This window comes from Salmo salar, chromosome 03 (genome assembly GCF_965601325.2).
Source record: "Salmo salar chromosome 03, fSalSal1, whole genome shotgun sequence".
NCBI classification, from domain to species: domain Eukaryota; kingdom Metazoa; phylum Chordata; class Actinopteri; order Salmoniformes; family Salmonidae; genus Salmo; species Salmo salar.
The window spans coordinates 100,801,276-100,813,369 of NC_138293.1; the positions used below are offsets into that span (position 1 = coordinate 100,801,276).

The 12,094-nt window shown below is 48.0% G+C and overlaps 1 protein-coding gene across 1 annotated transcript in view; it reads right to left on the reverse strand.

The window, feature by feature from the left end:
* Positions 1 to 5,701: 5,701 nt before the first annotated feature.
* Positions 5,702 to 12,094, reverse strand: part of LOC123741855 (transmembrane protein 114-like) — a 55,215-nt gene continuing 48,822 nt past the window's right edge. Inside the window, exon 4 of the mRNA XM_082973141.1 lies at positions 5,702 to 5,875. Within this exon, the coding sequence (XP_082829267.1) occupies positions 5,702 to 5,875 (174 nt within the window). The remainder of the gene's footprint in view (positions 5,876 to 12,094) is intronic.

A 12,094-nucleotide genomic window follows, 5' to 3' on the forward strand; every position in this document is an offset into this window, starting at 1 on the left:
AGGTATAGGGTGTAGGGTATAAGGTATAGGGTGTAGGGTATAAGGTATAGGGTGTAGGGTAAAAGGTATAGGGTATAAGTTATAGGGTGTAGGGTATAAGGTGTAGGGTATAAGGTATAAGGTGTAGGGTGTAGAGTATAAGGTATAGGGTGTAGGGCATAACGTGGAGGTTTTAGGGCGTAGGGTGTAGGGCGTAGGGCGTAGAGTGTATGGCGTAGGGTTTAGGGCGTAGGGCGTAGGGTATAAGGTGTAAGGCGTAGGGTATAGGGTGTAGGGCGTAGGGCATAAGGTGTAGTGCGTAGGGTGTAGGGTATAAGGCGTAGGGTGTAGGGTATAAGGCGTAGGGTGTAGGGTATAAGGTGTAGGTTATAAGGTGTAGGGTGTAGGGTATGAGGCGTAGGGTGTAGGGTATAAGGTGTAGGGTATAAGGTATAGGTTGTAGGGTATAAGGTGTAGGGTGTAGGGTATAAGGTGTAGGGTGTAGGGTATAAGGTGTAGGGTGTAGGGTATAAGGTGTAGGGTGTAGGGTATAAGGTGTAGGGTGTAGGGTATAAGGTGTAGGGTGTAGGGTATAAGGTGTAGGGTGTAGGGTATAAGGTGTAGGGTGTAGGGTATAAGGTATAGGGTGTAGGGTATAAGGTGTAGGGTGTAGGGTACAGGGTGTAGGGTATAGGGTGTAGGGTATAAGGTATAGGGTGTAGGGTATAAGGTGTAGGGTATAAGGTGTAGGGTGTAGGGTATAAGGTGTAGGGTGTAGGGTATAAGGTGTAGGGTGTAGGGTATAAGGTGTAGGGTAAAAGGTGTAGGGTGTAGGGTAAAAGGTGTAGGGTGTAGGGTAAAAGGTGTAGGGTGTAGGGTAAAAGGGTGTAGGGTGTAGGGGTATAAGGTGTAGGGTGTAGGGTATAAGGTGTAGGGTGTAGGGTATAAGGTGTAGGGTGTAGGGTATAAGGTGTAGGGTGTAGGGTATAAGGTGTAGGGTGTAGGGTATAAGGTGTAGGGTGTAGGGATATAAGGTGTAGGGTGTAGGGTATAAGGTGTAGGGTGTAGGGTATAAGGTGTAGGGTGTAGGGTATAAGGTGTAGGGTGTAGGGTATAAGGTGTAGGGTGTAGGGTATAAGGTGTAGGGTGTAGGGTATAAGGTGTAGGGTGTAGGGTATAAGGTGTAGGGTGTAGGGTGTATGGTGTAGGGTATAAGGTGTAGGGTGTAGGGTATAAGGTGTAGGGTATAGGGTGTAGGGTGTAAGGTATAGGGTGTAGGGTGTAGGGTATAAGGTGTAGGGTGTAGGGTATAAGGTGTAGGGTGTAGGGTATAGGGTGTAGAGTGTAAGGTATAGGGTGTAGGGTGTAGGGTATAAGGTGTAGGGTGTAAGGTATAGGGTGCAGGGTGTAAGGTATAGGGTGCAGGGTGTAAGGTATAGGGTGCAGGGTGTAAGGTATAGGGTGTAGGGTATAAGGTATAGGGTGTAGGGTATAAGGTATAGGGTGTAGGGTATAAGGTATAGGGTGTAGGGTATAAGGTGTAGGGTTTAGGGTATAACATGTAGGGTATAAGGTACATAAGGTATAGGGTGTAGGGTATAAGGTATAGGGTGTAGGGCATAAGGTGTAGGGTGTAGGGCGTAACGTGTAGGGTTTAGGGCGTAGGGCGTAGGGCATAAGGCGTGGGGCGTAGGGCATAAGGCGTAGGGCGTAGGGCATAAGGCGTAGGGCGTAGGGCGGAGGTTTTAGGGTGTAGGGCGTAGGGCGTAGAGTGTATGGCGTAGGGTTTAGGGCGTAGGGCGTAGGGTATAAGGTTTAAGGCGTAGGGTATAGGGCGTAGGGCATAAGGTGTAGTGCGTAGGGCGTAGGGTATAAGGCGTAGGGTGTAGGGTATAAGGCGTAGGGTGTAGGGTATAAGGTGTAGGTTATAAGGTGTAGGGTGTAGGGTATAAGGTGTAAGGCGTAGGGTATAGGGTGTAGGGCGTAGGGCATAAGGTGTAGTGCGTAGGGTGTAGGGTATAAGGCGTAGGGTGTAGGGTATAAGGCGTAGGGTGTAGGGTATAAGGTGTAGGTTATAAGGTGTAGGGTGTAGGGTATGAGGCGTAGGGTGTAGGGTATAAGGTGTAGGGTATAAGGTATAGGTTGTAGGGTATAAGGTGTAGGGTGTAGGGTATAAGGTGTAGGGTGTAGGGTATAAGGTGTAGGGTGTAGGGTATAAGGTGTAGGGTGTAGGGTATAAGGTGTAGGGTGTAGGGTATAAGGTGTAGGGTGTAGGGTATAAGGTGTAGGGTGTAGGGTATAAGGTGTACGGTGTAGGGTATAAGGTGTAGGGTGTAGGGTATAAGGTATAGGGTGTAGGGTATAAGGTGTAGGGTGTAGGGTACAGGGTGTAGGGTATAGGGTGTAGGGTATAAGGTATAGGGTGTAGGGTATAAGGTGTAGGGTATAAGGTGTAGGGTGTAGGGTATAAGGTGTAGGGTGTAGGGTATAAGGTGTAGGGTGTAGGGTATAAGGTGTAGGGTAAAAGGTGTAGGGTGTAGGGTAAAAGGTGTAGGGTGTAGGGTAAAAGGTGTAGGGTGTAGGGTAAAAGGTGTAGGGTGTAGGGTATAAGGTGTAGGGTGTAGGGTATAAGGTGTAGGGTGTAGGGTATAAGGTGTAGGGTGTAGGGTATAAGGTGTAGGGTGTAGGGTATAAGGTGTAGGGTGTAGGGTATAAGGTGTAGGGTGTAGGGTATAAGGTGTAGGGTGTAGGGTATAAGGTGTAGGGTGTAGGGTATAAGGTGTAGGCTGTAGGGTATAAGGTGTAGGGTGTAGGGTATAAGGTGTAGGGTGTAGGGTATAAGGTGTAGGGTGTAGGGTATAAGGTGTAGGGTGTAGGGTATAAGGTGTAGGGTGTAGGGTGTATGGTGTAGGGTATAAGGTGTAGGGTGTAGTGTATAAGGTGTAGGGTATAGGGTGTAGGGTGTAAGGTATAGGGTGTAGGGTGTAGGGTATAAGGTGTAGGGTGTAGGGTATAAGGTGTAGGGTGTAGGGTATAGGGTGTAGAGTTTAAGGTATAGGGTGTAGGGTGTAGGGTATAAGGTGTAGGGTGTAAGGTATAGGGTGCAGGGTGTAAGGTATAGGGTGCAGGGTGTAAGGTATAGGGTGCAGGGTGTAAGGTATAGGGTGTAGGGTATAAGGTATAGGGTGTAGGGTATAAGGTATAGGGTGTAGGGTATAAGGTATAGGGTGTAGGGTATAAGGTGTAGGGTTTAGGGTATAACATGTAGGGTATAAGGTACATAAGGTATAGGGTGTAGGGTATAAGGTATAGGGTGTAGGGCATAAGGTGTAGGGTGTAGGGCGTAACGTGTAGGGTTTAGGGCGTAGGGCATAAGGCGTAGGGCGTAGGGCATAAGGCGTAGGGCGTAGGGCATAAGGCGTAGGGCGTAGGGCGGAGGTTTTAGGGTGTAGGGCGTAGGGCGTAGAGTGTATGGCGTAGGGTTTAGGGCGTAGGGCGTAGGGTATAAGGTTTAAGGCGTAGGGTATAGGGCGTAGGGCATAAGGTGTAGTGCGTAGGGCGTAGGGTATAAGGCGTAGGGTGTAGGGTATAAGGCGTAGGGTGTAGGGTATAAGGTGTAGGTTATAAGGTGTAGGGTGTAGGGTATGAGGTGTAGGGTGTAGGGTATAATGTGTAGGGTATGTGTAGGGTGTAGGGTATAAGGTGTAGGGTGTAGGGTATAAGGTGTAGGGTGTAGGGTATAAGGTGTAGGGTGTAGGGTATAAGGTGTAGGGTGTAGGGTATAAGGTGTAGGGTGTAGGGTATAAGGTGTAGGGTGTAGGGTATAAGGTGTAGGGTGTAGGGTACAGGGTGTAGGGTATAGGGTGTAGGGTGTAAGGTATAGGGTGTAGGGTATAATGTATAGGGTGTAGGGTATAAGGTGTAGGGTGTAGGGTAAAAGGTAAAAGGTGTAGGGTGTAGGGTAAAAGGTAAAAGGTGTAGGGTGTAGGGTAAAAGGTGTAGGGTGTAGGGTAAAAGGTGTAGGGTGTAGGGTAAAAGGTGTAGGGTGTAGGGTGTAGGGAAAAAGGTGTAGGGTGTAGGGTAAAAGGTGTAGGGTGTAGGGTGTAGGGTATAGGGTGTAGGGTGTAAGGTATAGGGTGTAGGGTGTAAGGTATGGGGTGTAGGGTATAAGGTATAGGGTGTAGGGTATAAGGTGTAGGGTATAAGGTATAGGGTGTAGGGTATAAGGTATAGGGTGTAGGGTATAAGGTATAGGGTGTAGGGTATAAGGTATAGGGTGTAGGGTATAAGGTATAGGGTGTAGGGTATAAGGTATAGGGTGTAGGGTATAGGGTGTAGGGTGTAGGGTATAGGGTGTAGGGTGTAGGGTATAAGGTGTAGGGTATAAGGTGTAGGGTGTAGGGTATAAGGTATAGGGTGTAGGGTATAAGGTATAGGGTGTAGTGTATAAGGTATAGGGTGTAGGGTATAAGGTATAGGGTGTAGGGTATAAGGTATAGGGTGTAGGGTATAAGGTATAGGGTGTAGGGTATAGGGTGTAGGGTGTAGGGTATAAGGTATAGGGTGTAGGGTATAAGGTATAGGGTGTAGGGTATAAGGTATAGGGTGTAGGGTATAAGGTATAGGGTGTAGGGTATAAGGTATAGGGTGTAGGGTATAAGGTATAGGGTGTAGGGTATAGGGTATAGGGTGTAGGGTATAGGGTATAGGGTGTAGGGTATAGGGTATAAGGTGTAGGGTTTAGGGTATAACATGTAGGGTATAAGGTACATAAGGTATAGGGTGTAGGGTATAAGGTATAGGGTGTAGGGCATAAGGTATAGGGTGTAGGGCGTAACGTGTAGGGTTTAGGGCATAAGGCGTAGGGCGTAGTGCATAAGTCGTAGGGCGTAGGGCATAAGGCGTAGGGCGTAGGGCATAAGGCGTAGGGCATAAGGCGTAGGGCGTAGGGCATAAGGCGTAGGGCGTAGGGCATAAGGCGTAGGGCGTAGGGCATAAGGCGTAGGGCATAGGGCATAAGGCGTAGGGCGTAGGGTATAAGGCGTAGGGCGTAAGGTATAGGGCGTAGGGCATAAGGCGTAGGGCGTAGTGCATAAGTCGTAGGGCGTAGGGCATAAGGCGTAGGGCGTAGGGCATAAGGCGTAGGGCATAAGGCGTAGGGCGTAGGGCATAAGGCGTAGGGCGTAGGGCATAAGGCGTAGGGCGTAGGGCATAAGGCGTAGGGCATAGGGCATAAGGCGTAGGGCGTAGGGTATAAGGCGTAGGGCGTAAGGTATAGGGCGTAGGGCATAAGGTATAGGGCGTAGGGTATAAGGTATAGGGTATAGGGTGTAGGGTATAAGGTACAGGGTGTAGGGTATAAGGTACAGGGTGTAGGGTATAAGGTACAGGGTGTAGTGTATAAGGTACAGGGTGTAGGGTATAAGGTATAGGGTGTAGGGTATAAGGTATAGGGTGTAGGGTATAAGGTATAAGGTGTAGGGTATAAGGTATAAGGTGTAGGGTGTAGGGTATAAGGTGTAGGGTGTAGGGCATAAGGTGTAGGGTGTAGGGCATAAGGTGTAGGGTGTAGGGCATAAGGTGTAGGGTGTAGGGCATAAGGTGTAGGGTGTAGGGCATAAGGTATAGGGTGTAGGGCGTAACGTGTAGGGTTTAGGGCGTAGGGAGTAGGGCATAGGGCGTAGGGTTTAGGGCGTAGAGTTTAGGGCGTAGGGCGTAGGGTTTAGGGCGTAGGGCGTAGGGCGTAGCGTATAAGGTGTAGGGCGTAGGGTATAAGGTGTAGGGCGTAGGGTATAAGGTGTAGGGCGTAGGTTATAAGGTGTAGGGCGTAGGGTATAAGGTTAAGGGCATAGGGTATAAGGTGTAGTGCGTAGGGTATAGGGTGTAGGGCATAAGGCTAGCGTATAAGGTATAGGGCGTAGGGTATAGCGTATAGGGCGTAGGGTGTAGGGTATAGGGCGTAGGGTGTAGGGTATAAGGTGTAGGGTGTAGGGTATAAGGTGTAGGGTGTAGGGTATAAGGTGTATGGTGTAGGGTATAAGGTGTAGGGTATAAGGTGTAGGGTGTAAGGTGTAGGGTGTAGGGTATAAGGTGTAGGGTGTAGGGTATAAGGTGTAGGGTTTAGGGTAAAAGGTGTAGGGTGTAGGGTATAAGGTGTAGGGTGTAGGGTATAAGGTGTAGGGTGTAGGGTATAAGGTGTAGGGTGTAGGGTATAAGGTGTAGGGTGTAGGGTATAAGGTGTAGGGTGTAGGGTATAAGGTGTAGGGTGTAGGGTGTAGGGTATAAGGTGTAGAGTATAAGGTATATAGGGTATAAGGTATAGGGTGTAGGGTATAAGGTATAGGGTGTAGGGTATAAGGTATAGGGTGTAGGGTGTAAGGTATAGGGTGTAGGGCGTAACGTGTAGGGTTTAGGGCGTAGGGCGTAGGGCGTAGGGCATAAGGTGTAGGGCGTAGGGCATAAGGTATAGGGCGTAGGGTATAAGGTATAGGGTGTAGGGTATAAGGTGTAGGGTTTAAGGTGTAGGGTGTAAGGTATAAGGTATAGGGTGTAGGGTATAAGATATAAGGTGTAGGGTATAGGGTATAGGGTGTAGAGTATAAGGTATAAGGTGTAGGGTATAAGGTAGGAAGGTTGACGACATCCGAAGGTTGACGACATCCGATCCTCGTTTGCTAAGTCAAACGACACTGCTGGTCCTGCTCACACTGCCCTACCCTGTGCTTTGACCTCTTTCTCCCCTCTCTCCAGATGAAATCTCGCGTCTTGTGACGGCCGGCCGCCCAACAACCTGCCCACTTGACCCTATCCCCTCCTCTCTTCTCCAGACCATTTCCGGAGACCTTCTCCCCTACCTCACCTCGCTCATCAACTCATCCTTGACCGCTGGCTACGTCCCTTCCGTCTTCAAGAGAGCGAGAGTTGCACCCCTTCTGAAAAAACCTACACTCGATCCCTCCGATGTCAACAACTACAGACTAGTATCCCTTCTTTCCTTTCTCTCCAAAACTCTTGAACGTGCCGTCCTTGGCCAGCTCTCTTGCTATCTCTCTCAGAATGACCTTCTTGATCCTAATCAGTCAGGTTTCAAGACTGGGCATTCAACTGAGACTGCTCTTCTCTGTGTCACGTAGGCTCTCCGCACTGCTAAAGCTAACTCTCTCTCCTCTGCTCTCATCCTTCTAGACCTATCTGCTGCCTTTGATACCGTGAACCATCAGATCCTCCTCTCCACCCTCTCCGAGCTGGGCATCTCCGGCGCCGCCCACGCTTGGATTGCGTCCTACCTGACAGGTCGCTCCTACCAGGTGGCGTGGCGAGAATCTGTCTCCGCACCACGTGCTCTCACCACTGGTGTCCCCCAGGGCTCTGTTCTTGGCCCACTCCTATTCTCGCTATACACCAAGTCACTTGGCTCTGTCATATCTTCACATGGTCTCTCCTATCATTGCTATGCAGATGACACACAATTAATCTTCTCCTTTCCCCCTTCTGACAACCAGGTGGCGAACCGCATCTCTGCATGTCTGGCAGACATATCAGTGTGGATGACGGATCACCACCTCAAGCTGAACCTCGGCAAGACGGAGCTGCTCTTCCTCCCGGGGAAGGACTGCCCGTTCCATGATCTCGCCATCACGGTTGACAACTCCCTTGTGTCCTCCTCCCAGAGTGCTAAGAGCCTCGGCGTGACCCTGGACAACACCCTGTTGTTCTCCACCAACATCAAGGCGGTGACCCGATCCTGTAGGTTCATGCTCTACAACATTCGCAGAGTACGACCCTGCCTCACACAGGAAGCGGCGCAGGTCCTAATCCAGGCACTTGTCATCTCCCGTCTGGATTATTGCCATTCGCTGTTGGCGGTGCTTCCTGCCTGTGCCATTAGACCCCTACAACTCATCCAGAACGCCGCAGCCCGTCTGGTGTTCAACCTTCCCAAGTTCTCTCACGTCACCCCGCTCCTCCGCTCTCTCCACTGGCTTCCAGTCGAAGCTCGCATCCGCTACAAGACCATGGTGCTTGCCTACGGAGCTGTGAGGGGAACGGCACCTCCGTACCTTCAGGCTCTGATCAGGCCCTACACCCAAACAAGGGCACTCCGTTCATCCACCTCTGGCCTGCTCACCTCCCTACCTCTGAGGAAGCACAGTTCCCGCTCAGCCCAGTCAAAACTGTTCGCTGCTCTGGCACCCCAATGGTGGAACAAGCTCCCTCACGACGCCAGGACAGCGGAGTCAATCACCACCTTCCGGAGACACCTGAAACCCCACCTCTTCAAGGAATACCTGGGATAGGATAAAGTAATCCTTCTACCCCCCCCTTAAAAGATTTAGATGCACTATTGTAAAGTGGTTGTTCCACTGGATATTATAAGGTGAATGCACATATTTGTAAGTCGCTCTGGATAAGAGCGTCTGCTAAATGACTTAAATGTAAATGTATAGGGTGTAGGGTATAAGGTATAGGGTAAAAGGTGTAGGGTGTAGGGTATAAGGTATAGGGTGTAGGGTATAAGGTATAGGGTGTAGGGTATAAGGTATAGGGTGTAGGGTATAAGGTATAGCGTGTAGGGTATAGGGTATAAGGTATAGGGTGTAGGGTATAAGGTATAGGGTGTAGGGTATAAGGTATAGGGTGTAGGGTATAAGGTATAGGGTATAAGGTATAGGGTGTCGGGTATAAGGTATAGGGTGTCGGGTATAAGGTATAGGGTGTAGGGTATAAGGTATAGGGTGTAGGGTATAAGGTATAGGGTGTAGGGTATAAGGTATAGGGTGTAGGGTATAAGGTATAGGGTATAAGGTATAGGGTGTAGGGTATAAGGTATAGGGTGTAGGGTATAAGGTATAGGGTGTAGGGTATAAGGTATAGGGTGTAGGGTATAAGGTATAGGGTGTAGGGTATAAGGTATAGGGTGTAGGGTATAAGGTATAGGGTGTAGGGTATAGGGTATAAGGTGTAGGGTGTAGGGTATAAGGTGTAGGGTATAAGGTATATAGGGTATAAGGTATAGGGTGTAGGGTATAAGGTATAGGGTGTAGGGTGTAGGGCATAAGGTATAGGGTGTAGGGCGTAACGTGTAGGGTTTAGGGCGTAGGGAATAAGGTGTAGGGCGCAGGGCATAAGGTATAGGGCGTAGGGTATAAGGTATAGGGTGTAGGGTATAAGGTGTTGGGTATAAGGTGTAGGGTGTAAGGTATAAGGTATAGGGTGTAGGGTATAAGGTATAGGGTGTAGGGTATAAGGTATAAGGTGTAGGGTATAGGGTATAGGGTGTAGGGTATAAGGTATAAGATGTAGAGTACTAGGTATAGGGTGTAGGTTATAAGGTATAGTGTGTAGGGTATAAGGTATAAGGTGTAGGGTATAAGGTATAGGGTGTTGGGTATAAGGTGTAAGGTAAAAGGTGTAGGGTGTAGGGTATAAGGTATAGGGTGTAGGGTATAAGGTATAGGGTGTAGGGTATAAGGTATAGGGTGTAGGGTATAAGGTATAGGGTGTAGGGTATAAGGTGTAGGGTTTAGGGTATAAGGTGTAGGGTGTAGGGTGTAGGGTGTAGGGTATAAGGTATAGGGTGTAGGGTATAAGGTATAGGGTGTAGGGTATAAGGTATACGGTGTAGGGTAAAGGGTGTAGGTTGTAGGGTATAAGGTATAGGGTGTAGGGTATAAGGTATAGGGTGTAGGGTATAAGGTGTAGGGTGTAGGGTATAAGGTATAGGGTGTAGGGTATAAGGTGTAGGGTGTAGGGTATAAGGTGTAGGGTATAAGGTATAAGGTGTAGGGTATAAGGTATAGGGTGTAGGGTATAAGGTATAGGGTGTAGGGTATAAGGTGTAGGGTGTAGGGTATAAGGTGTAGGGTATAAGGTATATAGGGTATAAGGTATAGGGTGTAGGGTATAAGGTATAGGGTGTAGGGTATAAGGTATAGGGAGTAGGGTATAAGGTGTAGGGTGTAGGGTATAAGGTATAGGGTGTAGGGTATAAGGTATAGGGTGTAGGGTATAGGGTATAAGGTGTAGGGTGTAGGGTATAAGGTGTAGGGTATAAGGTATATGGTGTAGGGTATAAGGTATAGGGTGTAGGGTATAAGGTATAGGGTGTAGGGTATAAGGTATAGGGTGTAGGGTATAAGGTATAGGGTGTAGGGCATAAGGTATAGGGTGTAGGGCGTAACGTGTAGGGTTTAGGGCGTAGGGCGTAGGGCATAAGGTGTAGGGCGTATGGCATAAGGTATAGGGCGTAGGGTATAAGGTATAGGGTGTAGGGTATAAGGTGTAGGGTATAAGGTGTAAGGTGTAAGGTATAAGGTATAGGGTGTAGTGTATAAGGTATAGGGTGTAGGGTATAAGATATAAGGTGTAGGGTATAGGGTATAGGGTGTAGGGTATAAGGTATAAGGTGTAGGGTATAAGGTATAGGGTGTAGGGTATAAGGTATAGGGTGTAGGGTATAAGGTGTAGGGTGTAGGGTATAAGGTATAGGGTGTAGGGTATAAGGTATAGGGTGTAGGGTATAAGGTATAGGGTGTAGGGTATAAGGTATAGGGTGTAGGGTATAAGGTATAGGGTGTAGGGTATAAGGTATAGGGTGTAGGGTATAAGGTATAGGGTGTAGGGCATAAGGTATAGGGTGTAGGGCGTAACGTGTAGGGTTTAGGGCGTAGGGCGTAGGGCATAAGGTGTAGGGCGTATGGCATAAGGTATAGGGCGTAGGGTATAAGGTATAGGGTGTAGGGTATAAGGTGTAGGGTATAAGGTGTAAGGTGTAAGGTATAAGGTATAGGGTGTAGTGTATAAGGTATAGGGTGTAGGGTATAAGATATAAGGTGTAGGGTATAGGGTATAGGGTGTAGGGTATAAGGTATAAGGTGTAGGGTATAAGGTATAGGGTGTAGGGTATAAGGTATAGGGTGTAGGGTATAAGGTGTAGGGTGTAGGGTATAAGGTATAGGGTGTAGGGTATAAGGTATAGGGTGTAGGGTATAAGGTATAGGGTGTAGGGTATAAGGTATAGGGTGTAGGGTATAAGGTATAGGGTGTAGAGTATAAAGTATAGGGTGTAGGGTATAAGGTATAGGGTGTAGGGTATAAGGTATAGGGTGTAGGGTATAAGGTGTAGGGTATAAGGTATAGGGTGTAGGGTATAAGGTATAGGGTGTAGGGTATAAGGTATAGGGTATAATGTATAGGGTGTCGGGTATAAGGTATAGGGTGTCGGGTATAAGGTATAGGGTGTAGGGTATAAGGTATAGGGTGTAGGGTATAAGGTATAGGGTGTAGGGTATAAGGTATAGGGTGTAGGGTATAGGGTGTAGGGTATAAGGTATAGGGTGTAGGGTATAAGGTATAGGGTGTAGGGTATAAGGTATAGGGTGTAGGGTATAAGGTATAGGGTGTAGGGTATAAGGTATAAGGTTTAGGGTATAAGGTATAGGGTGTAGGGTGTAGGGTGTAGGGTGTAGGGTATAAGGTGTAGGGTATAAGGTATATAGGGTATAAGGTATAGGGTGTAGGGTATAAGGTATAGGGTGTAGGGTATAAGGTATAGGGTGTAGGGTGTAGGGCATAAGGTATAGGGTGTAGGGCATAAGGTGTAGGGCGTAGGGCATAAGGTATAGGGCGTAGGGTATAAGGTATAGGGTGTAGGGTATAAGGTGTTGGGTATAAGGTGTAGGGTGTAAGGTATAGGGTGTAGGGTATAAGGTATAGGGTGTAGGGTATAAGGTATAAGGTGTAGGGTATAGGGTATAGGGTGTAGGGTATAAGGTATAAGGTGTAGGGTATAAGGTATAGGGTGTAGGGTATAAGGTATAGTGTGTAGGGTATAAGGTATAAGGTGTAGGGTATAAGGTATAGGGTGTTGGGTATAAGGTGTAGGGTATAAGGTGTAGGGTGTAGGGTACAAGGTATAGGGTGTAGGGTATAAGGTATAAGGTGTAGGGTATAAGGTATAGGGTGTTGGGTATAAGGTGTAGGGTATAAGGTGTAGGGTGTAGGGTATAAGGTATAGGGTGTAGTGTATAAGGTATAGGGTGTAGGGTATAAGGTATAGGGTGTAGGGTATAAGGTATAGGGTGTAGGGTATAAGGTGTAGGGTGTAGGGTATAAG